This window comes from Podarcis liolepis (assembly GCF_965112155.1).
Source record: "Podarcis liolepis genome assembly, chromosome: 2".
NCBI lineage: Eukaryota > Metazoa > Chordata > Lepidosauria > Squamata > Lacertidae > Podarcis > Podarcis liolepis.
In genome coordinates, this window is record NC_139555.1 from 43,205,527 (window position 1) to 43,231,040 (window position 25,514).

At 45.0% G+C, this 25,514-nt stretch overlaps 2 protein-coding genes across 4 annotated transcripts in view; one reads left to right on the forward strand and one right to left on the reverse strand.

The window, feature by feature from the left end:
- The first annotated feature begins 7,031 nt into the window (after positions 1-7,031).
- On the forward strand, positions 7,032-18,627 carry DDX39A (DExD-box helicase 39A). 2 transcript variants are annotated; one of them, XM_083490791.1, is made up of 11 exons: positions 7,032-7,182; positions 10,651-10,861; positions 11,500-11,627; positions 11,971-12,063; positions 13,680-13,863; positions 14,274-14,392; positions 15,884-16,015; positions 16,106-16,215; positions 16,451-16,595; positions 16,944-17,091; positions 18,336-18,627. In XM_083490791.1, the coding sequence occupies exons 2-11, from the start codon at positions 10,654-10,656 to the stop codon at positions 18,350-18,352; spliced, it is 1,284 nt and encodes a 427-aa protein (XP_083346917.1). In that variant the 5' UTR covers positions 7,032-7,182; positions 10,651-10,653; the 3' UTR covers positions 18,353-18,627. The 2 variants fall into 2 exon arrangements, with proteins under 2 accessions (XP_083346917.1, XP_083346918.1); XM_083490792.1 differs by having other exon boundaries at positions 7,106-7,182; positions 10,651-10,952.
- A 554-nt stretch (positions 18,628-19,181) lies between these two features.
- The window catches only part of ADGRE5 (adhesion G protein-coupled receptor E5), a 51,183-nt gene continuing 44,850 nt past the window's right edge, over positions 19,182-25,514 (reverse strand). For both annotated transcript variants that reach the window (XM_083490783.1, XM_083490784.1), the window contains 6 exons: positions 24,924-25,144; positions 23,849-23,915; positions 23,162-23,253; positions 22,684-22,852; positions 22,280-22,387; positions 19,182-21,530 (listed from right to left, as the gene is read on the reverse strand). In XM_083490783.1, the coding sequence (XP_083346909.1) occupies positions 21,498-21,530; positions 22,280-22,387; positions 22,684-22,852; positions 23,162-23,253; positions 23,849-23,915; positions 24,924-25,144 (690 nt within the window). In that variant the 3' untranslated portion in view covers positions 19,182-21,497. The remainder of the gene's footprint in view (positions 21,531-22,279; positions 22,388-22,683; positions 22,853-23,161; positions 23,254-23,848; positions 23,916-24,923; positions 25,145-25,514) is intronic.

Here is a 25,514-nt window from a genome sequence, read left to right on the forward strand (position 1 = left end):
GTGAGACGTTCAGATTCAATATCCTTTCACCTTTCAGTTTCAGTCTTGGCAATTCATTTTGACAATGTTTAGGGTGGTGCACAAAATTAGAAAGCTATCTAAATAAATATTTAGAACAGATCTAGAATGTGATCTAATTAACATAAGAGAACAAGAAATAGGTCCCAAAAAATCAGCAGTAATATACAGTGGTACCTTGAGTTACATACACTTCAGGTTACATACACTTCTGGTTATAGACTCCGCTAACCCAGAAATATTACCTCGAGTTAAGAACTTTGCTTCAGGATGAGAACAGAAATCGTGCTCCGGTGGTGTGGCAGCAGCAGGAGGCCCCATTAGCTAAAGTGGTGCTTCAGGTTAAGAACAGTTTCAGGTTAAGAATGGACCTCCAGAACGAATTAAGTACGTAACCAAAGGTACCACTGTATGTTCAAACACTTGACAATACAAAAATGCCTGCAGTGGTTCCAGCGAGCCCATAAAGCTGGGCGTTTGCACCCTTCTGCGGATGAACTTCCAGAGCTTTGAGGTGGTCATGGAAACAGCCTGTCCCAGGGGGTGGTCTGAGTTTCAGCATGTCTCTGCCCCCACTCAAAAATCTGAGAGCTTCAAAAATCCTATCACTTTTATGCAAGCGCTAAATATGAATTTTCTGATAACAATATTATATTAACATAAACAGGCTTTGCTTGTTGTGTCATCTTCTCTAGCAAATGCCAAAAGCAGTGTTTGTATCCTGCTCCTATTCTTACTTCCTGCTTTGGTGGAACCTTGAATGGGATATAATCCGGAGACCTCCGGGGAAGCAGGCTGGGTGTTTCATGGGAGCAGACGTGTTCTCTTAGGGAAGTAGCTCCCAGACTCCTATTTCCAGTTATATCCCATCTTTCATCCCAAAGGTTCCCTCCTGGATAGTGATAAAGCCGGATATCAAATCCAAATTCTTCTTCTTCTTCTTCTTCTTCTTCTTCTAACAGAAAATAATAAAATACAATAATCCATTTTTTAAAAGAACCACCCAGATCAACATGAAAAACAATAATTGAAAACAATTGTGCCAATGCTAAAAGTCACCAGCAGATTTTATAAGTCAGTGCTAGCACCTTCAAACCATGCCTGGAAACTCAGGGCAGTTTGCAGAAAAACTGGATTTTCTTCACCTGCCATAATAATGGATGCGATTTGGTGAGAAGGATTTTTAAAATTTCACACCTGAAACCCCACAACTAAAACAACCCTTGTATGAGGAATAATAGGTCCTGTAGAACAGGGAAGGCCAGCCAACATAGAGGAGCTGGTGGAGAGGGCCATCCCTGCTCCAGCAGCATTCCTGGTTAAACATTAGGGAAACCTGCAGAAGGGACCTTCGCAGAAAGGAGAAAGAACGCAGTTAGAAGGCAGAGGTAAACAGGAGTAGAGAAGCCCTGCCATCTAGCGCCCAAAGTGTATATCTCAAAGTTAGGTTATACTGGTGCTCAGTTAAAAAACATGCACCAATATAAACACTAAAATAAACATTGATAATAGAATTCAGAAATTCAGAGTTGCAAAGATATTTTATTCCATGTGGAAAAAATAACCAAATTGCTGATTGATCACAACAATTCCCCTAAGGACAGCACCCATGATTCATAGTTTCATTTGTGTCTTCAGTGTGTCCTTAACCAGCAATAGTGTAAAGAGACACAGCTAATTCCATCTTTGTCCAAGATGCTCCAAGAGTGGGATACACAGAAAGAACACCTGTGGATGCCACTTCTGCACATCTTTGCTTAGCATAATAGTTTAGGAAAACACACACACACAAACATTAGATCAAATGCTTTAGTGAACAGTAAGACAATATAGTTGCCACAACCACATCCCCCTCCCTGCTTACAGTGTAATGCAAAGCAAGAGAGATGCGTTTACTCCAAGATGTGTCCAGATTTTGAATGTGGCTTCAACACAGTTTAAAGCACTTGACTCCCCCTGTCCCAAGTATATTGGGAACCATAATTTCTTAAGGCTGCTGGGAATTGTAGCTCATTTAGGAGTGTGTACACAGGCATTGTCCATATTGCACTGCCTCAAAATAAAAGCCACACTTTTTATGTCTTCATTATAGCATCAAATGTTCGCTCTTTGTGAAATGATCAAAGAGATTAACCCTCTTTGCTAAGATATGCCTGTCAGGGAGCAGACTCTCCATATTTTGAGGGGAGAATTCTGAGGTTGCTCATCCAGTTGTGAAGGAATGGACAAGCTGTGAACCAGGACCTGCTAGAAGAAAGAGAAGAATTTATCTTCGCCATCAGATCAGGATTTTATAATTTTTTTTTTTTTAACAGTGAAGAACAGCAACCTCAGCCGACATAATCTGCAATATAGATCTGTATCTGCAAAGCAAAAACTCTTCAGCTATAAAAGCAAAACCAAGCATCAAGTAGTTCCAAGTGTAGTCAAGCTACTTCTACAGGGCAGACAGGTGTTTTCAATCTGAGGCCACCTAATTCTGCTGCAGTGGGAAGGGACTGGTTTAAAGGGGATGTGATCAGGCTTAGAAATTTCTGCTAAGTGCTTGGCAGACTTTCCAGCCCAGCATCCAGTGTGGGCTGAAATAGTACTGCATTTAGCACAGGAAATAGTATTTCATTTAGCACAAGAATGAAGGCTGAATAATGGCTCAATTAGAACTGGATGCATTCCAGTGAAAAAAATAGCACAGACGGTTCTGCACGATGGATTGGCTTTTTGGAGGATTAATGTTTTTAATGAAATAGCACATGAATTCCCTGATGTCTGTGAGTCATCACTAAGGGAGCAATACTATGCTCAAGGAGCTGGTGTGAAGCAAGCTGGTGTAAGGTAAGCTGGCGTAAAGTTACACAAGATCCTTAACCCCATTCCACAGCAGGGCTGCTGCAGCTGCTCTGCCTAAACTTGGCAGAGGGAAAACAAGCTTTTGAAATAGCGTTCTGTGCTGGGTTGCCAGGTCATATGGCCAAGCTGAATAATAATAATAATAATAATAATAATAATAATAATAATAATAATAATATATTATTTATGTCCCCGCCCACTCTGGGTGGCTTCAACAGATACTAAAATACAATAAACATTAAAAGCTTCCCTAAACAGGGCTGCCTTCAGATGTCTTCTAAAAGTTTGGTAGTTATTTTTCTCTTTGACATCTGGTGGGAGGGCGTTCCGCAGGGTGGGTGCCACTACCGAGAAGGCCCTCTGCCTGGTTCCCTGTAACTTGGCTTCTCGTAGCGAGGGAGCCGCCAGAAGGCCCTCGGCGCTGGACCTCAGTGTCCAGGCAGAACGATCTGAACTGGTTCAGATCTGGCCAAAGTCCCCCTCCCCCTCTGGTCCCATCCCTGTTGCATCCTTTGGGGGTGGGGAACCTACACTAGCCTTGGCTTAGCCCTTGCTGAGCAAGTTATGCTGGCCTCTCTTCAGCTGAGCTGGGGTTGGGAACTTAATTCCAGCTGAGCTGAGCATCAGCCAGCTAAACTGAAGATCTGCTGTACTCTAAGCTGCTCATCCTGGTGGATCTTGAGGGGACTTTCCTGGAGATCCCAAACTAATTTGCCCTTTAAAGAGCTTTTTTGGTGCAAAATGGAGCATACTTAACTTAGAGGTGCCCCACTGATGCTGTGTCCACACCCCTGTATACTCTCCATCCACCCCAATGCTGGTTTGGCAAGCCATGTACGCAATAGCCACAATCCATATCTATCCTGCATCTTTCCTGTGGTTTCTTATGAAATACTATTTTTTTTATTAAAAAAATAATTTTTATTAAAGATTTACCTCTCTTTCAAATCAGAACCAGTGAAGGCAGTGAAGGTCCTGTGTGAGTGTCTGGAGGCGGTTGGAGGATGGATGGCGGCTAACAGATTGAGGCTGAATCCTGACAAGACAGAAGTACTGTTTCTGGGGGACAGGAGGCGGGCGGGTGTGGAGGACTCCCTGGTCCTGAATGGGGTAACTGTGCCCCTGAAGGACCAGGTGCGCAGCCTGGGAGTCATTTTGGACTCACAGCTGTCCATGGAGGCGCAGGTTAAATCCGTGTCCAGGGCAGCTGTTTATCAGCTCCATCTGGTACGCAGGCTGAGACCCTATCTGCCCGCGGACTGTCTTGCCAGAGTGGTGCATGCTCTGGTTATCTCCCGCTTGGACTACTGCAATGCGCTCTATGTGGGGCTACCTTTCAAGGTGACCCAGAAACTACAACTAATCCAGAATGTGGCAGCTAGACTGGTCCTGGGAGCAGCCGCCGAGACCACATAAGACCGGTCTTGAAAGACCTACATTGGCTCCCAGTAAGTTTCTGAGCACAATTCAAAGTGTTGGTGCTGACCTTTAAAGCCCTAAACGGCCTCAGTCCAGTATATCTGAAGGAGCGTCTCCACCCCCATCGTTCTACCCGGACACTGAGGTCCAGTGCCGAGGGCCTTCTGGCGGTTCCCTCACTGCAAGAAGCCAAGTTACAGGGAACCAGGCAGAGGGATTGTTTAAGAAGGCATGCAATTGGTGGTGTGTTAGCCAGGGTATTTGGGTGTCCCCTAGTTTGTCTTGTATTTCTTGTGTTGATATGGGTTTGCTGTTTTGTAGAAATCTGCTAGGTGATATAGGCCTTTGGCTTGCCAGGTTTTTTTATCTGGAAGTTTTATGCTGTGTGGGGACTATAGAGGGAAGTGAGAAGTGAAGAAAAAAGCAACTCATTATATATATATATATATATATATATATCTATATATCTATATATATCACGCTCCTTTTTGCCATGTGTATTTTCTTGGCGCAGTCCTAGTCTTCTGACGGGAGAGGGTGATCACTGAGGCTTTTGTTTTGTCTAGTAAAGTCTGCGATCCAGAACCCCCAGGTGGTCCGGTGCAGTGGTGGGCTGGCAATGGGTAGGGTTGGGTGTCCCCAAGCTGCTTGTTGCTGCCACCAGTGCTGCTGAGCCCAGTGGCAGCCTGGGCCTGACTCTGCAAGGTGCAGGATGCAATCCACCCCAGTGCCTAGCTGGAGGGGGGGGGGGGTCATCTGGTGCTGCTGACTTGTATCTAGTAAATAACGAAGTGTCTAATCAGAAGAAAGCCACACTGAGTTCAGTGGGGCTTACTCCCAGGCAGCCAGGGCTTCTCCGGATGACAAGATCTTTTTGCACCAGGTCAGTGAGGATCACTTGCTTTTTAAAATTCTCCCATATATACAGAACTCCCTGTGCGCCTTTTGGACTGAATCAAATAACTGGGGTCACATAGGTGTTGATTACTTTTTATAATACATGCAAGATGGATCTCCCTCTGGAGGTTGTGGATTCCTTCCTTAGAGGTTTCTACGCAGAGGTTGGATGGCCGTATGTCAGGGATGCTTTAGCCGAGTTTCCTACATTGCAGGGGGTTGCACTAGAAAGACCTTGGGGTCCCTTCCAGCTCTATGATATCATGTTTTTCTGCTTCAACAACATTTCATTATGTTCATATCATTTTATGTAATTGTATTTTGTATAAATTATAAAAATTATTTAAAAAATGTTCTATCTACAAACAAAATATTTAAATAGTTACCTTTCTACTGGTAGGATGTGGAGGGCATGGGCGTAGCCAGGATTTTTGCTAGGGGGCAGGTGTTTGCTAGGGGGAGTAGAACCTCAGATTTGTATTGATTTGTACTTATTGGGGGGGGGCAACTGCCCCCCTTGACTATGTCTATGGGGGGCACAGGAAGGTTGGAAAGGGGGCCATGGTCTAGGGACATAATCGTCAGTGGGAGTTGAGTTGCTTTGCTGTGTTCGATCAAATTCAGTAATTTCCTAATGGGGTCTGTTATATTGAGACCAGGGACGAAGCCAGTCTGGTCTGGGGCAATTAATTTGTGTAGGAATTTTTTTTTTAGTCTTGCAGTCTTGGTTTATCAATGAGAGATCCGGTGGTATGATTCTACTCTTGAGGGTATCTTTGAGTGGTTTTGGGATAGAGACTATTTTGGAAGAAGTCCAGGTTTTAAGGATGGGGGCCCCTTTTATGATGTCGTTGAATAGGTGGCTCATGTAGGGCATCAGGGTTTCTTTGAATTTCTTGAAGAATTCTGCTGTAAAGCCATGAAATACTGCATTTTGATGTGTTCCCCCCACCCCACCCCACCCCAAACCAGCTTTGATCCAAACTTAAGAAAAAGAACCTGGCTGCATTTTAAACTGGTAACAATAATAATAATAATAATAATTTATTTATACCCTGCCCATCTGGCTGAGTTTCCCAAGCCACTGGGTGGCTCCCAGTCCAGTGTTGAAAACAATGCAGCATTAAATATTAAAAACTTCCCTAAATAGGGCTGCCTTCAGATGTCTTTTAAAAATAGGATAGCTGCTTATTTCCTTGACATCTGATGGGAGGGTGTTCCACAGAGCGGACGCCAATACCGAGAAGGCCCTGTCTATGCACACAGCCTTAGTTCATTGACACCTATGCCTTGGTATATACAATGTACTTGGCATTGAAGACAGCAGCACTTGCTCCCTTTTTCCTGACCAGATACGGCTCACCACCCCTAGATATATTATAAAGGGCTAGCAGTAGCGTGCTGCGGTCAGAGAACAAGCCATAATTTTATTGCAACTTGAGCTTTCGTAGCCCCATGAAGCACTAAACTCAGTGTATGCCTTAAACAATCCTGCTCAGGAATAAGTCCCTTTGAGTTCAATGGCAGGGGCAAGATTGCATCAGCAGCGTTTATTTTATGGCACTATAATCCTACTCATCCTCCGAACAGTTCAGGGGGGCAGAGATGTATGCGGAGAAAAAGGGCGCCTAAAAAATAAACCTACACAGTAAAGGGCTTGCGACGACTCCCGCCAGCATCCAAAATGGCGGAGTCTCCTCCTACAATCTCACCATAGATTTCTGGAAGCTTTGCTCAGCCCCCTTCTCCCATCTGTATTCTCTTTCTCAATCGCCGGGTCTCAATCCAGCCAATGGCGGAGCGCTGACGTCATTTGATTGGCGGGCGCGAAGACGAGTCGAAGCTTCCTTCCGCCGGTTTCGTATAGAGGCGGGTCCGCGCTCGGCGGCGGCGGCCAATAGGAATCGAAGGTGCTTCCTGTACTGGGCCGTCCTATCCGAATTGGAGCGCGGTGTGCACAAGGCGAAGCGGGAAGCGACTCGGCAACTCGGACCTGAGCAGGTGAGGGGGCTCTGCGTGGGGCGGCGGCGGCGAGGAAGGCTTCCTATGGCGGCGCAAGCCTCCCGCCCTGGCGCCTGGTCCCTCAGACCTTCTCGTGGTGGTGGGGTGGGCGGGCGCCGGTCGGTCGGTCGTGGAGAGGAGGCGCCTCTGCTTGGGTCGCCCCTTGGTTCCTTCCTCGCCGGCCCATTCAGACGACCGTTTTGGCCACGCGCGAAATTGCTCCTCACATACGTCGCTTTGCTCCGGCGGGGCCCTCGGGAGGGCAGGACCCGCATGGAGGCGCCTCGGAAGTCCGGGACGCCTTGGCTGCTTGCGGAACTTGAAGGCGCCGTCGCGGCGCCTCCCCTCCGCCCGCGCCAGCCTCGTGGCTGCAGCGCTCGGGCCTACCCGGGACTGCCTTGGCTGTGCTTCCGAGGCTCCCTTGGGGGTCCTGCTCCTGAAAAGGAGGCGCTCTCTTTCGCCCCCGCCGACGTCCCGCCTCTCTCTTTTCTTCCTCCTCCTCTGGCGAGCACTCGTTGCCGAGTAAACTGCCGGATTTACGTATAAGCTAAACAAGCTATATCTTAGGGGGCCCCCCATAAAATTTAAAGGGAAAAAAACCTAGATGTATATTTCCAAAGTATAAGATATAAAACAGATAAAATGAAACCTACATACAGCAACAGTGTTTTGTGTTAGGCTCCTATGATGTAAGTACTGTAATGGGCCCTTCCTGGTAGCCAGCTCCCCAAATATCATTTGTATAGGGTGTATTTCTATGTATAGGGTGCTCACATTCTGCATGTGCAAATGGATTTAGATACCTCCTAGGCCCATAAATTACCATATAGCATATATTCAACACAAAAAACAGCGACAATTGGTTGTTGACAAAGGACAGTTGGACATATAAAGGGCCTCATTCAGCAGCTTAGGGCCTCATCAAACTTAAATTCAGCCCTGCGAGTAAGATTGTCTTCCATGAACACAGTCTTAACAGTAAGTCTGTAAGTGAATGTGAAGGCCAATTCTGGATCCACCCGACCTTCCACATTGGGGACCTAGGTTTCTGGGTGGGAGTTGATCACGGTTTGGTTTTGCCAAGCGTGCCTTCTTCTTAGCACGTTTCTCCCTTCCATCCTGAGTTCGTGCTTCTTCAAAGTCCATTACACCTTTGGTAAAGGCTGTTTTCCAATTGGAGTGCTCACAGGCCAATGTTTCACAGTTATCAGTGCTTATACTACTTTTAAGATTTGCTTTGAGAGAGTCTTTAAACCTCTTTTGTTGACCACCAGAATTACACTTCCCATTCTTGAGTTGGGAATAGAGTAGTTGCTTTGGAAGATGAAAATCAGGCATCCGAACATGACCAGTCGAACGAAGTTGATTTGAAGAATCATTGCTTCGACACTGGTGATCTTTGCTTCTTCCAGTACACTGGCATTATTTCACCTGTCTTCCCAAGCAGTATGTAAAAATTTTCGAAGACACTGTTGATGGAATCTTTAGAGGAGTTGGAGATGGCGTTTATAAGTGGTCCATACAATGAGGTTGGTAGTACAATAGCTTCGTAAACAAGCATTTTGGTTTCCATGCAAAGGCCCTGGTCCTCAACCACTGTGCACTTTAATCAGGAGAAAGCTGCACTCGCAGAGCTCATGCGATGCTGGATTTTGGCATCAGTGTTGGCCCTTGTGGAAAGGTAACTGCCCAGGTAGGAGAAGTGATCAACACTTTCCTGATGTTTCACCATTGGATTTGTGGCACTGCAGAGGGGTTGTTTTGTGGTTGTTGGTGCAGCACTTTGGTGTTTTGGATGTTGAATGATAGGCCACTGCAAAGATATATAGGATGGTTTGGAGGTCATCCTCTGAGTGTGCACACACTACCTTGTCATCAGCATACTGGAGCTCTATGATGGAAGTTATGATAACCTTACTCTTTGCTTTCAGCCTACTCAGATTAAAGAGCTTTCCATCTGTTCAATATATGATTTCTACTCTGGTGGAGAGTTTCCCTTTGAGATTGTGTAGGATCATGGCGATGAAAATAATAGAACTGGGGCAATAAGCCCATGCAATAAGTCTCTTCGGTACTTCTTAATAACTGACGCTTCTTAATCATTCACAAACACTCCACACCAAAAAGACAGGCATAGGTTTTTTCATAATCTTTTTGAAGGCCTGCCATAATAAAATAGGGTGTATTGCATGGTATTGGAGTAAAGGTTGCAGTCAGTCCTTAGCCTTGCCTTTGCTCTAAGTCTTTCATAAGGTGCAGTATGTCCTGTTCAGACTATGGCAAGACTTCAGATTGCATTGGTTCTGCTTTGGCTGGAGGGCTTTGTTACTGGACAATGATGGTCCTGGGGCTGCTGTTTGCCAATTTGGTCTATTTCTTTCTACATCACCAGATTTTCACAAGAACTACCTGCAAGTGCTTAGTATAATGTGCTTTAGTTGTTGCTGTATGGTAGACCCTCTAATAGATGTACGATAAAATTTAGACACAGATTGACAGGCCCTTATTTGTATATAAACTTTTTTTTTTTAGAAAAAGGTAAATTTGTTTATATGCTGCCCTAACGACATAAGAAAAGCCTTCTGGATTTGGCCAGAGGCGCATCTAGTCCAGTGTTCTGTTTTCACAGTGGCCAATGGGATGCCTGCAATCAGAATATGAAGTGCAGCTGTGCTCTCTGGTATTCAGAATGTACTGTTTATGACAATAACTATCACACACAATTGTTTTAATCCAATTTTAGGCCCTTTTTGAAAGGCAGGGCAGATTTTCAATTTAAAAAAATAATAATCTGGCAGTATCAGTTTTTGATAAGGGATTTGGAAAAAAGTCTACACCTTATCTAGAAACACTGCACTTTTGTTGGGCCATTTTGCATATCGCCTTTAGGCTTTCAGCACCTTTCCCCCTCTGCAGTGGCAGGGGACCTATTAGGATGGTCGCCCCTCAGAGACTGATGGATCCAATGGGTTTGGAGCCTCTGGAACATTCAAGTGGCTTGGGCTGTTGACATAATTGCTTTATGGAGCCATCTTAGGCAGCGGCATAGCTGGCCACTCAGGTGCCTGGGGTGGTACACGCCCTGTGTCTGGGGGGCAAGAGTGAGTTGGGGCAGGGCGTGCTGCATGGAGCCTCACTGCCGCCTCCCTCTCAGCTATTATTCTAAATTAGGAAATAATACTTGGCTATAAAAAGCAATGTGTGATGCAAATGTTAGAAAGCCTTAAAAGATGCTTGGAGAACTGTGGAAAGATGGCACAATCCGCTTCAACCATTAGCTGGCAGTGCTAGTTGGAGCTAATGGATGTGGATGGAGTGCTTTGAGCTGATGATCCTTCAGTTGATGCAGCTACAGTTGCAATTCCTAACTCGTCCAGATTTCACTTTTCCTGTTCTTTGGGTGCTCTTACTCCTGAGCTTAGTGGTCTTTCCTCAAGCCTTTTATTCCTCCTCTTGGTTTTTCTACAGGACATGGCTGAACAGGATGTAGAGAATGAGTTGCTGGACTATGAGGAGGATGAAGAGCCTCAGGCAGTGACTGATGCTGCCCCTGTCCCCAATAAAAAAGATGTGAAGGGCTCCTATGTCTCCATTCACAGTTCTGGCTTCCGAGACTTCCTGCTGAAGCCAGAGCTCCTTCGTGCCATTGTGGACTGCGGCTTTGAGCACCCGTCAGAAGGTAGGAGCTGAGCCAAGGCCCCTGGCCCCCTCGTCAGCCAGCCCAGCCCACCCACCGGGGAGCAACTGCCAGTGGTGCCATGCGGTGCAGGGTGAGAGCTGGGGGCTGCAGGGAGCAGGGTGGGAGGGTTATGCTGAAATGGGATGTCCTTGTTGAGCCTAGTATAGCTCTCTAGAGCCCTACTTTATTGGAAATGGAGTTCACTTTGGATGGAGGGACTTCGTAATTGTCAGTCCATCTGAGCAGACCCTATTAGCCATAGGAAATGGGTTTAGACTCTGCATGGAATGGGGTGTGATCTAACATTTAAGAGAAAGGAGGGATTTTAGGGTGTGCTAGTAAGAAGCTTCTGTAGGATGACTATTCCACAGCCATGTCTTTCATTTTAACTTGTAATTCAGGCTGATGAACCTGGAAAATCCCAGTGCTTGTGCAGCAGCTGCTATTGGATGTGAAGAGTTTTTCCTCCCCTAGTATGTGTGCAGAAAAGTTAACCTCATGGAAGGGTGTGGTGTGGAATTTCTGGATTTAAAGGGTTGGGAGAGAGATGGGATCAAGTCCTCTGGGGGTACATTTACTTTGGCTTCCTGTGTTTGCTCAGGGCTTGTCTAAACTGTTACTTATTCTTGCTCTCTCAGTGCAGCATGAATGCATTCCACAGGCAATCCTGGGCATGGATGTCCTATGCCAAGCCAAATCGGGCATGGGCAAGACTGCTGTCTTTGTATTGGCTACACTGCAGCAGATTGAGCCACTGGATGGGCAGGTATGTAATGGGGAATAGTACTGTACTGTGCTTATGTCCAGCGCAACTCTGTTTTGGAGCTATAGGCTGTATTTACATGTAACACTAAATGATGTTTTATTATCATCTGCATGAACTGCTGTGAGCCAGTGGTCTTTGACAATGAAACTAATTTCCAACAAGTCCTCATTGTGGTTGTGAAGAAGGGAGGAGCGTGCGAGCCCAAGGCTCTGCTCATCCTCACTGCATCTCAGGGACGTAGCTCTAAACCATTGTGTAGTGTTATCTGTGTTTCAGGTAGCAGTGGGGAGTCCTAAACCCTTCTTGCTGCTATTGTACAAATTTGTCCGTTTCTTTCTGACAGGTGTCTGTGCTGGTGATGTGTCACACCCGGGAGCTGGCCTTTCAGATCAGCAAAGAATATGAGCGCTTCTCAAAGTATATGTCCACTGTCAAGGTAAGGGAAAATCTTTTGCAGTTAGGTCTGAAATATATACAATACAGAATGCAGGCTATTGCTGTATGACAGGGAAAGGTGGAAGGCTATCTTTGCTTATGGAAATGGTATGTGCAATTATTTAGGAAAGAGCCTGTAGAGAGGGTTGAGAGAGAGGAAGTGACCTTATTGTGGGAACGGTTTTAGATGTTTCTGACACATTGCGTGTGAAGGGGGGGGAAATAGATCAGAGGCAATTGTGCTTCATCCAGCAGAGCTTTTACTGCTACTGAAGGCAAATGAGCATAATGGTCACAAATCCAATACAATCAGGATTGGCACAGTCCATAAAAAATCCAGTTGCCGCACTTACAATAAAACGTACAATAACTTATAATAAGTCTAAACCTTAACACCACAGCATACAGAAGACCACACCACATCAGAACAGAGACAGAAAGAGAAAGTAAGAGAGAACCTAGGCTCCTCCTGGCCTCCCTAATATAGTCAGCAAAAGATAACAGAACCAATTTATTATTATTTTTTGAACTATTTTTTATTAATTTCCAATAAAAAAGAATTTTTAGTCATACATTTTCAATACAATCACAAAGATAACAGAACCAGTTTAAACCAGCTGTATTCCTTCTCTGAAGGAATAACCCAAACAAGAACCTTCTGCCTGTTTCTTTCACATAGAAAGAAAACTTTCCAGAACCCTCTTGAATTAAGTAGAGCAGGAAAGATCTCTACACATCAGATCAATACTTTCTGTACTAAGAAATGGAAACTGACAGTTTCTGCATCTAAAACTCAAACCTACCTTCAGATAAAACGAAAGCTCATGGATGGGAAGCTCTGTTGGAACCCAGGCTTTTGCTAATGTTGTCAGTTTAAGACCCAGTTAAATTGATGGGAAGCACTTGTAGCTCATTGGAAGAGCACACACTTGGTAGAGCATATGAAAGGCACTGGGCTCATTCCCTGGCTTCTCCAGCCAAGACCATCAAGACCCTCAGAGCTATTGCCAGCAGTGTAGGCAATACTGAACTAGGTAGGCCAATAGTCTGACTTGGTTTAAGGTAGCTTACTATGTCCCTATATTCTGAAAGAGCCTGCCTGCTTCCCTGCACCACCTGATTGCTTCATGGGGACTGAAACCTTGTTTCTTGGGTTTGGAACAATAGTTGGTCTGATGTGTTATATTATGGAGGAGAGTCGGTAGAGCATGAGACTCTTAATCTCAGGGTTATGGGTTCAAACACCACATTGGGTGAAATATTCCTGCATTGCAGGGGGTTGGACAATCCTCATGGTCCTTTCCAACTATGATTCTATGATTAGAGGTGAGAAGCAGCATAGATATGCCACACTCGTAGTTAATTGTACTCTCCCTTTCAAGTACTTTATTGCACAAGTTAGGTGTGCCCTCCAGATGTTGGTGGACCAACTCATTATTGGCCCCAGCCAGCATGGCCTAGTGGCCAGGGATAATGGGAGTTGTAGGCCAGCAGCATTTAGAGTGTACCATGTTGACTGTCCCTGACGTAAGTAAATTGGTGGGGAGTTATTGAAGTTCTGAAGGTTAGGTGGTTGGGTTTTTCTATGGCTGACAGTAGTTTCTGTTTGTACTGTAGGTGTCAGTCTTCTTTGGGGGGCTTTCCATCAAAAAGGATGAAGAGGTGCTGAAGAAAAACTGTCCACATATTGTGGTGGGGACCCCGGGCCGCATTTTAGCACTGGTGCGCAACAAGACCCTCAACTTGCGCAATGTCAAGCATTTTGTTTTGGATGAGTGTGACAAGATGCTGGAGCAGTTGGGTAAGAGACAAGAGGGGGCTGGCATAATAAAGACACAATGTATTGCGTTTTCATGGTCTGGGGTTATTCATCCATCTGGGTATGGGAGTTGCTGTCCTTGGGAGAAAGTCTGGTGCTTGAGTTCCAAGTCAAGGAACTGAGGAGCAGCCAGCCTAGAGGAAGGGCACTGTTGCTTTAAAAATCTGCCCTGAGGCATGTCAGGAAGTCAGCCATCTCTTTCAAGAACATGGGGAAGCGAGGGACGGTTTCTACAGCCTGAGGTTCTGTTCTTGTTCAGATCACGTGGTAGAGCAGAGACATGTTGGATACCAAGAGTGGAGGAAGGTGGTGGAACTCGGACTGGTGTGTCCTTTTCAGAAGCCAGTATTTGGTGAATTACAGCAACCTGATTCTTCCTACTGTTCTTTTAGATATGCGTCGTGATGTGCAGGAGATCTTTCGACTGACACCCCATGAAAAGCAATGCATGATGTTTAGTGCCACCCTGAGCAAGGAGATCCGGCCTGTCTGCAGAAAGTTCATGCAGGATGTAAGCCCTAAAACCTTTGATTTCATCCTCCCCTTAGATTAGTTTCCCAAACTTTGGTTTCCAGGTTGGGCTACAAACCTCATTATCCCTAGCTACCAGGACCAGTGGTCAGGGATGATGGGAGTTGTAGTCCAAAACCAGCTGGAGACCCAAGTTTAAGAAACTGTCCTACATGGTTGCACTAGTGTAGGAGATACAGGAAAGGGCCTTCCACACTAGGCTAAAGAGGCCCCTTTGAGGCAGTTTTGCCCTATTGCATTGTTTCAAAAGGGACCCCTTATGTTGAAGGAAGGCTTGGTAGTATGAGGCAGTCATGGGTGTAGCCAGGATTTGGGGTGGGGTGGGGCCGAACCTAGAATTTGTATTAATTTGTTTTGATTTTTTTGGGGGGGGATTTTGGGGGGCAGCTATGCCCATGGAGGCATTGACTTGTGTGCAGCTCATATCATATTCTTGGGTGACGATAGGTGGAGGGAAGTTAGTAATCATAGCCCTATTCAACTTTGTTGTGTTCCCTATGCTTTCTTAGCGTGGCTGTTAGAAAACCCAAACACACATTGTTTTCTGTTTCATCTCTCTATAGAACCACAGTGGCATTTTTCTCCCTTTTTGCAAGTCCTGGTAGAATGCATGTCAATAGTATTGGAAATGCAGACACTGCTTAACGAGGCTGATATTTCTGGCATATAAAGTTTAAAAAATGAAGTTCCCTTAGAGCTGAATTGTCTTGCTCTAGAGGGTTGGGAAACCCCATGGAACAGGCTTAGGGTGCATATGGAAAGAGGAGGGAGGGGATAGTCTCATTGCACAAGTGAATGTCACTCCATGCTCCCTTTGATTCCCCCACTGATTGGAATAGTGTACCATGGCAGCCAGAGAAGACAGAAAGTTAGGCACGTTCAGGTATATAGCTCAGGGTGGAAAGTGACCACCAGTCTCTCATTACCACTTTTAAATTCCGTCTGAAGCTGTGCAGATGCCAACAGCTGCCGAGTGCTATCACTACATGCTTTTGGTTGTAAAGGAGAGCTGCACTGGGGCATCTCATCTAGTTGACCTACTAGTTTTGAATGTTTCTTTGTCTTCATTGTTTCCCCAGTAGATTAGAGAACGTTTACCTCGGGACCTTGATGAAATGCATGATAAATGCCTACCAAGTCAGCTTTCTCTCCTTCCAGGCACTTAAAGCAATTTTGTAGATAATTAACAGTAGTGGGAATTCTCCCTTCAGTGCTTGGCAGAAGAGGGAGCTTTTGAGCATGTAGAGAATTCATCTGCAGTTCTACAGATGAAATAGTTCTATTTCTGCTCCCAGCATCCAACATTCCCTGTAGTGATCAAAGTAATGCCTATCGCTGTGGGAATTTGATATTTTCTACATCTATCAATTAAACATGAAAAGTGGTGTTTAAAAACTTGTCTAGATATGTTTGGAGGATTTTGCTTTCTTTGCCGGTAAAAGGTCACATTGGCTTTCTTCTCCGTTCGCAGCCCATGGAGGTCTTTGTGGATGATGAGACCAAGCTGACTCTGCATGGCCTGCAGCAATACTACGTGAAGTTGAAGGACACTGAGAAAAACCGCAAGCTCTTTGACCTTCTGGATGTGCTGGAGTTCAACCAGGTCTGTGTTAGCGAGGGTTGACAAGCAGGGCTCATGGGAGTCCCTGGAGCTTCCATGTTAAAACCCCTTCCCTCTTCCCACCCCCTGCAGGTTGTTATATTTGTGAAGTCGGTGCAACGCTGCATGGCATTAGCTCAGCTCTTGGTTGAGCAGAACTTCCCAGCAATTGCTATTCACAGAGGCATGTCTCAGGAGGAGAGGTGAGTACAGTGAGATGGCTGTGTCTGGAGAGGGCAGCAGCAGATATAGTGCAGAACATGAATGCTGAGTTCACTTTTTTATCATGGAATGTGGCTTGTTGACATCAGTTGTGTGTGTGTTAAGGGGAAGAGGGGATCTAGAAAGTTAATGCACTACAGATAATGGGCTGTGCATTGCATACAGCTCCTGTATGTGTTCAGGGGAGGTCAGCCACGTCTCTTTTGTTCTTTGCAGACTGTCTAGGTACCAGCAGTTCAAGGACTTCCAACGTCGGATTCTGGTAGCCACTAATCTGTTTGGCCGTGGGATGGACATAGAGCGGGTCAACATAGTCTTCAACTATGACATGCCTGAGGACTCAGATACCTACCTGCACAGAGTGAGTCTGGTTATAGGATGGGGAATGAACTGCACAGTCAGACTTGTTTCTCTGGAAGGTATTTGTTCTAATACCTTGCTATTCATACTTGTGGCAGGGAGCTGCTAAATGTTGCAGGTCCTGGCTAGTTCCTAGTCACATCCCTTCTGATAATTTAACTTTGGTAGTTTAGTTGCAAATGTTTCTGCAATCAGGCTACATAGTTTCCAGGGTGGAGGAAAAGAGCAGCAACCTGCATTATGAGCTTGTCACAGGGTGCAGGGCAGAGATAGTACCTCTGGGGTGATGAATTCAGAGATTATAAGGATGTTTTTCCTGTGTGTCCTTGATATAAACCTCTCTTTGCAGGTGGCCCGAGCTGGGCGCTTTGGCACAAAAGGCTTGGCTATTACTTTTGTGTCAGATGAAGGTGATGCCAAAATCCTCAATGAAGTACAGGATCGTTTTGAGGTCAACGTCGCTGAGCTCCCTGAAGAGATAGACATCTCCACATATAGTATGTACTAGAAATTGACTTGGACAGGCTTTTTTTCCTGATGGCATGTTCTTTGTCTACCCTGCCCAAGTGTGGGGGAGAATCAGGGTAGCCATTGCAGAATACACTATTTCTGGGAACCTGAAGGAAGACAAAGTGGTCCATTGAGTGGATTCTCGTCTGTACCGATAGTATATGTTGCTGGGTCTTAAAGTGCAATGGAATTTCACTTCTGTGGCCCCACCACCCACAAATTGGCTCCAGAGGGTTGTGGGAAACTCCAGAGCATATCAGGAGTGTGGGGAGGAGAGACGTTGTATTGCACTTGTGGAAGTTGTTCCCATTTTTGTGCCCTGTTTGTGTTGTAGGGCATGGACTTGGGGACACTTCTAGACTGACTCTGGCTTGCTGCTTAGTTTCATCTGAGCAGTTGTTACCTTCAAAGTGGGAGGCTTCTAATAAGCACTAGATTTCTGCGTCTTTCCTCCCCCAAATGTTTGAAAGGGAACAGAGAGGTGGGGGCAAGACCTTTGAAGTTGTGGTTCATTTGCCCCCCAATTGATTCTCTATCTTTCCTCCTCGCCCCATGAGTCAGTGGCACATGATAGGAAAAAAGCCCTGCTCTGGCAGATGTGTTGCAGCTGTTGGGACAGAGGTAACTGTTACGGTGCCAATGAGAGGCTGCTGGGGTGAGGAGGTGGAATGTGAAGTACATGTTGCAGCAATGGTTCTTGGAAGCAGGGCACTATGCTGGGAGCAGTGCCTGCTGAAGTGTTTGGGATGACAGCTCTGAATTACCATCACCCCCCCCCCCCGTCCCAAAAGTTACTTTGTTGTTTAGTCGTGTCCGCCTCTTCGTGACCCCATGGACCAGAGCACGCCAGGCACTCCTGTCTTCCACTGCCTCCCGCCAATTGCCATTAGGTTACCTGAATAACTTTAACCCTAGTACAGGATTGAGGAGCATGTGGGCCGGATGCAGTTGTGGGGCATCCCCATTTGCCCCACAAGATCCTCTCATTGTTCCTTGCAAGTTTATGGATTGAAAAAAGCTGCCTTTGGGAGCCAGTAGGCTTTTTCAAGCCTCATTGAAATGCAGGGGACTGGGGAGGGACATGTTTGGTTGTGGTGGAGATACCCACTCCACCTTTGTAGAAGTGGTGATGGGTGTAGCAAAATGCCTCTCCATAGCAGGGATAGCTTGCAAGTTTTTTGCCTTGGCTTTCCTAGGGAGGAGTATTAACTGACTGTTTTGTCTCCTGCAGTTGAGCAGAGTCGGTAGCTGTTTGTGGATCCTTCCCACCTGGTCCAGAATGGAACCTGATGGAACACAATACCTCTATCTTCTGGTGAAGTGAGATGAATGTTATTTTTTTTTTAAAACACACTGTTAAACGTATAGAGGTGTTTGATGTTAAATGAATGTCCTACAAATTGCCCAGGTGGTATTTTGCCTCTGCTGTAGCCTGGGGGCTGTTTTTTAATTAGACTTTTATATTTTTTGAATAGTAAACCCCTGTGGCTAAGTTTCGTAATAAATGAATTTTTCAAATGTCATTTTCTGGCTGTTCTTGAGGCACAGTGAGCCAGGTTGTGGGTATTTACATTCTTTGTGCCTTCCATCCTTGCTATGTCTCCCACTTTCTGTGTATCAGGATTGTGCATTTTCTTAAACTTGCCGTAGATACTCTTCTGCTGCCTGCTAGTCTCCTATGTCCTACATCTTCCTTTACCAAGACCTACCACTTTTCACCTTTGTCCTGACTTTGAGCAGTGTGCTTGTTTGACATGTCTCCATTGCAAACCCTTTCACAGAACAGAAATGTAAAACAGATCTTCCTTTTGGAGAAAACAAGACAGGCACTATTGATATGTATGTCCTTGATTGGTCTCTACATACCCTTGTATGAGATATTTGCTCTTCTATATAATCAGATAGTGTCAGCTGTCCAGGCTTTCTATCTCCTCTTGCTTACGTATGAAGTGTAGGGTGTTTGAACTGGTGTGTTTAAGTAATTACCCATTTCCTTTGCATTGCATATTGCTCTTCTCCCTCCCCACCCACCCCCATCCCAAAAGTTACTTGCTTAAAAAGATGGTATAACTCAGAATTCCAAAATATATTTTAATTAAATGTACACGTTAGGAAAAAATAGTGGTTGAGAGACAATTGCTTCAAATAATGGGGTGGGTAGTTAGAGGAGCATAAGCTTATTTGTGCAAAGATGCTTGGATAAACCGCATGTAAGTTTACCTAAGGACATCCTTAGAGTGAATATATTTCATAGTAGAGTAGGTTCTGAAACAGTTACACAGCATTAGAAACATCGCTACATTTTGAATCCATTGTACTGATTTGAATACTGCAAAACCCGGTGTTCAGGTGCATGCAAAGCTTGCTGTGCAACACCTTTTCTTTCTCAACTAGGATTTAAAACTAAATAAAATAAAGATTTGTTAACGCTAATGTGCGTTGGCTATCCACACACGTTAGGAATAAAGAGCATCTGGAATTGCAGTATACATAGCCAATCTCTTTGGCAAGAACAGTAGGAATCTGGCAAAACTGGAAACAGTCCTTAAATAAATTAGTCTAAACAGGAAGCTCTGAAAGCTCCAGTGTTTGATGTGAACTGCCAATATGGGTCTCCATTAACTTCAGTAACGGCTTCCAGAAAACTGTCTGCTTTCTCTCCTTCCTGCTGCTTTATATGTGCTGCTATCATTTAGTCTTTGTACAAGAGCCTCTCTGCTACTTGACTGGTGGGTTTTCTGATTGAGATTACACTGCTTGCTGTGCCCTTGTTTTTTGCTGCCGTTGCGCAGAAATCCTGGGGGATAGCAGTGCGGGGGGGGGGGAACAAAGCATAGATATGTGCATCTCCTTGTTAAGCTGAGGAATATGGAGCTAGAAGGAAATAGCGTATGAGGACCTTTATAGCAGTGGGGTTCCTGTCATGATGCTACTTGTGCATGCTTCAGTTTTCTGTTGTTGATGATGGCAACCTGAAGAGTCGTTTGACGTTTTCCAACTCTAGTATGGATTCCAGTGTACCAAACACAAAAGTGAGGTGTTGAGTTTAAGGGCACATGTGCTTCCCTGAAAGTGGTGACGAGGAAAGCAATGAGCTCATGTGTGTAAATCATCAACTGATGAAGCATTATTGCATTTTTGTTCTCCTACCAAAACCAGATACTTTTGAGTGTGAAGTAGCCATGAGATGTGGATACTTTCTTCTATTGAATCTGAATTATGGGAACAGTAGATTATGGGCAACCCAAACACAACTTTGACTATTGTTCCTTGCCTAAATTGACTCTGTGCATCTGAATCCTGTAGAAAATGTGTCTAAGCTATAGCTGGAGACTGCTTGAACATTTCTCCTATTATAAATAAATAAATTATTGGATGTAGAAAACTAGATGCCTTTGGGAGGAGGCAGATTTTAGACATTGCCCCCACATCCTCCTCTTTCATGTTATGTTGGTGCTCTATATATCTTCAGTCATGTGAGCTGTCACCTGCAGCCTGAAGAAGTATGTGCTGACCTGTATCATCTCAGTGATACTAGGCTTCAGTTTTTGCTATTCCTTGCACAAATGGGTCTAACTTGCCTCTGAATACTGTTGTGCTTATTACCGGCATCTGGTTGGGCTAGATGGGCCACTGGCCTGTTCCAGCAGGCTCTTCTTAAGTCTTCATAGGTTAAGTGATGGCAAGAGAAGCGAGTAACAGCCTTGTCCCTCCTAGTTGAGGCTCTTCTTTCATCTATGGTTGTTGGACCAGTTTGTGTTGCAGTCATTATTTTAGGCTGCTGCTTAGAGTATGTGGAAAAAGACAAGCTACTGATAGGAAGGACTGCTATCAAACTAGCCAGCAACAAGATACCTGGAAAATACCACAGTGATCAGGGCTGTCTAGATCATTCCATAGAGAACAAGGAGAGAGGATGGAAAGGATTATTTACCCCACCATATTGTTTCAATGAGTTTTTTGGACTAAATGTGCAAAGTTCATCAGATTTTTGATGAACACCTACAGCTGGTGAATGATGATTGAACAGCAAGGTACACAGCCTGTGTACTTTCTAGAATTAGAGTTAGCCAATGTCTGTTGCAAGGACCTCTTTAAAAGTGTCACGTGTGCAAAGTACCGTTTTAACTTGCTCCATTTCTTCTTGAGAGAGGTGAGTCTTGGTGTAGAGGAAGGAGGAGCCCAATCGGAAGAGGCTGTGCCAACATCAGCTTAATAACATTGGTCCAGTTATTGAGTTTGCTCAGTGGGTCCCTATATAGCCTTCTGGCAGTTCAATTGTCCTTGCTGCATCGTAGTGGGTGACTCTTCCAGAAGATAGATTACTGGAACAAGATGTGCTTCTCATGTTCCAAACAGCACTCTTGAAACTTGCTTCTGCAAAGTTTGGTTGCTAAATTCCAGATTCTTTCAAAGTACTGGGCGCCTGTAAGAGAGAAAGGATGCAATGGTAGGAGTCTTAATAGCACTTTATCACTGTCAGCATCGTATGCATAGCCCATGTATATTCCCATCTTCTGTTTCATTAATCGTTTATAACAGAGCTTGCCAAACTTTTCATGTTGGTGACACACTTTTTACACATGCATCATTTTTACACAGCAATTCAGTTTTACTAGCAAACAAAGTTAAAGTAACTCCTTTGCAGCCCCAGGAGAAGCATGGGGAGCGTTTGCATGACACACCTACAAACTGCAACCAACACACTAGTGTGTTGCGACATACGGTTTGGAAAGCGCTGCTTTATAACATGCAACCAACTGTTTCTGCTTGTTTGCTCATAAATCCTTCCTTGCAGTGGAACAGACTCCCATGAAAGGTGGTGGACTCTCCTTCCTGGGAGGTTTTTAAGCAGTCATTTATTATTTCTGCATTGCAGAGAGTTGGAATAGATGACCCCCAGGGTTCCTTCCAACTCTTCACTTCTCTAAGGGAATTAGTTGTCTCCCCCTAGTGGATCTTAGCTGTAAAGTCCGAAAGAAAACTATTGCTGTTTCAGGAAAGCTGCTGTATTAATGAAGAACAGTGGGGAAAATGTGGGGTAGTTTTTAGAAGAATCGCAAGTGCCAGGTTGAGAGCCATGTTGTTGTTGCAGGGCAACTGCAAGCTCGATGGGAAGAGTGATGATCTGTGGAGGGGGGGGGTTATACCACAGCACCTGCTGTGTTTGCTTACCTGTAATGTGTTGGAACCTACTGTGGAGCTGAAGTTGGAATACTTGTCACTGCTGTGGGGCTTGCCATGTTTGTCCTTGCAGAACCAGCGGTAGTAATCATCACGCACCTAGACACAAAAGTAAAATTGCAGCTGACAGGCTCATGTTGTTAATTGTCTTCATGGTGTTCCAATGTTTGTATGGTACCCCTTCTACAGCCAGACAAGCATAAGCCATTTGCCTTTTGGGTTTCATGTCCCAGCCCCAACCACCCTTTGTCAAACTTGCAGTGCCAATCCTATGTGCATTTTTCCATAAGTAAGTCCTACTGTGTTTAACGGGGCTTACTCTCAGGTAACTGTGTATGGCACTGCAGTACTGGAGATGGCTTCCCACCCATTTGCCTTTCTCCTACTGCAGGTACCTGTTTCTTGAGCAGACAATGCAGGAGGAAGATAAAAAGTCCTTGCAGGCTGTTGAGGATAGTGAAGATATAAGACATGACGAGGGTTTGATTGCTGAATTGAAACAGGCCAAAGACCCAGGTGGTACCCAGAATACAGAGCTGGGCAATGGCTGTGATTGTGAGTACCCTGCAGGGATGAGAAGAAAAGGAACACAATTTAAGTGCTGACTTGTAGAGGACACAGTCAGGATTAGCCTCGGCAGAGGAGCTAGAGAGGGCCTGCAACTTGAGACAGTCCTAGAATAACAGCGTGTTTCACTTGTTCACAGCCAAGGTAGAATTAGTGTAGTTTTGAAAAATATATCACATCCCTTTCCACCAATCAGCCCAGTAAACTGTTTAGCACAATCCTACTGCTACATGGAAGGGCTGTTATTGTCTTTTGCTAGTTATTGCCTGACGTCTTAGACTCCAGGGGGACTCTGTGGCTGCTTACCTCTGCTTTTTCAGTTTACTCATATCAGGATTGATGTCAGCAAACTTCTGAGAGAGCTTCCAGACAGTAACCACAAAGACAACGGCATTCAGCTGAGCAGAAAAGACGGGAGATGGAAGTTAGCAAGACGCAGAGATAAGAGCTGGTCTGTGGGCTGCATCTGCTGCACACACACGAGTTTTCCCCCCTGCCAGTTTTCTCACACACAATGTACACAATTTATCCCTACATATATCTCTGTAAGCCAAAACTCATGGATCAAATGGTTGGGTTGCCTGGATGATTGCAATGGGGTTTAGTTACTTTGGTGAGTACTATTTGTCACGAAACACAGCTTGGCCGGAAAAAAATGTTCCCTGATATACATAAAATCACCTCTCTCTCCCCACCCCCAATCTCTGGAAGCCATGCCTTTGGAAAGTGGATGGAGCTGAGAATCAAGGCAGTTCTGGTTGCCAGTGCGGGGAAAGAGTGAACTGCAGACAGCTGAGAAACTGACGAGAAATGGATTCAAAGCAGTAGGTGGAGAATTGTATCCAAAGTAGAATTAAAAAACCACCCACCACTCACTGATGCCTTTGTAAAGGGTTGGGTTGGATAGAAGTGTGCTAATACATGCAAGGAAAGGGTAAAGACTCATCAAGGAAAGAAGAATAAATGGCTATTCCTGGGATACATTAAGCTTACCATGATGATAAGGGCAACGGGGCCCAGGAAGCTCCAAAGGAACCCTTTATCCATTTTAAGCCAGCAGCTGTGGGGGAAAGGCAGAGGGTGAATCGTTTGGGATCGAACTGCCTTACCTTCTGTGTATTATGAATCTGTTTCCCCTGTCCCCTTAGAAAAGCACTGTCCTTCAAATGTGATCTCACTCCTAAACATTTATTTATTTCAGCTATTTGTATACCACCCTTCACAATTATTTATCCCATGGCAATTTACAATGTATTTTAAAATACAGCTGTAGGAAATATAACTTCCTGGTACTTTTTAAAATACAAGCAATTAAAATGCATGAAATTATCAAAATATGGTTGCTGCCCCATATTTCTGGAGTGCTACAGATGAGAAGCTCCTCTGCTTTGTTGCCACCTATTGCTAGTGTACACTGAGAATGTCCTTCATGGAATTTTTAACACAGTCAGTTTGATGTGGGAGAAGGTTGTCCTTAAGGTTTACAGGTCCCAAACTATGAAGGCCTTTAAATGTCAAAACCAGCATCTTTAGGTGAGCTTGGAAGTAAACCAATAAGCAATGTACCTCTCAAATCTGGCAAGCTGTGATCTCATACCTTGTCCCTAATCCAAATTTTGGCTGCTACATTTTGAGCTACTTACCTTTTCCCAACCGTTTTCAAGGGCAGCCCCATTAGAATACTTTAAATGAAATTGTACCAGACTCTGGAATACCTAGTGCAAAAACACTCCCTACCCTGCAGGGGTTGCTGTTGGCAAAATAGTATACGCTGCTGGAAGGGCCTTCCATGCCACCTGTGCCTCAAGCTGGATCAAAGAGTACTCCTAAACTGAGAACCTGATATTTCAGATGCACATACAGAGGCTGTGTCATTCACTGCTTGGTGCCCCAGAACAACAGCTGTGCTTTGCTTGTCCATGCTCTTACCTCAGTGTAAAATCAAACATTTTTATTACACACTAGTAACATGCTACCTAGCTGTCCCCATTTCTGTTCTGGATCTGGTATCCTGAGTTCTACTGGACTCTCTAGTTCACATGGGTGCACACCAAAACCCACGACTTACTTTCTTAGGTTGCCATAGCCCTCTCTATTGACAGCAGCTGAGATGCCCACCACGATGGCTGGGATTCCATATCCTACAAGGAAGATGTGCCAGTGCCGGAGGCTGTGAGTATTGAAGACCTTGACGACCATCAGGTAGAGCTCCATGCCTTCCAGCAGCATCCAGCAGAAGACCGAGAGGAAGAAGAAATGCAGCAGCCCAGCCACTACAGCACAAGTTGTCTGGGAGGGGAGACAGAGCCAGGGGGAGGTTGTGAAAGGGGCTACTTGTTGGGGGGGAAATGCATAAGTTCCCCAAATCCAAAGGGAGGAAAATTCAGCTGCCTACTTGTTTGGGGAAGAACTTGAATTGGTACTTTGCAAACTGAAATGGTCCATACTGGAGATCTGCTACCACGCCACGGTATCAAGCAACCCTTCCCTTGCCTCTAAGTGATATGGCAGCTGCAGTTTGACAATGTGACACAAACTGCCTTTCTGGCAAATGCCCCTGCCGTTTTGATAGAGGTTTCACAATGCAGCTCGTTTCTATCATCAGCTTTGGACATGATGACGATGTAAGGGGAACAGGTTGAGCCAAGTGCCTTGCACT

Excerpts from the sequence above, each read along its gene's own strand:
- DDX39A (XM_083490791.1), top strand. The coding sequence starts at position 10,654 with ATGGCTGAACAGGATGTAGAGAATGAGTTGCTGGACTATGAGGAGGAT. Across the intron at positions 11,628-11,970 it reads TTGAGCCACTGGATGGGCAG|GTGTCTGTGCTGGTGATGTG; the intron begins GTATGTAATGGG and ends TCTTTCTGACAG. Across the intron at positions 13,864-14,273 it reads CAAGATGCTGGAGCAGTTGG|ATATGCGTCGTGATGTGCAG; the intron begins GTAAGAGACAAG and ends CTGTTCTTTTAG.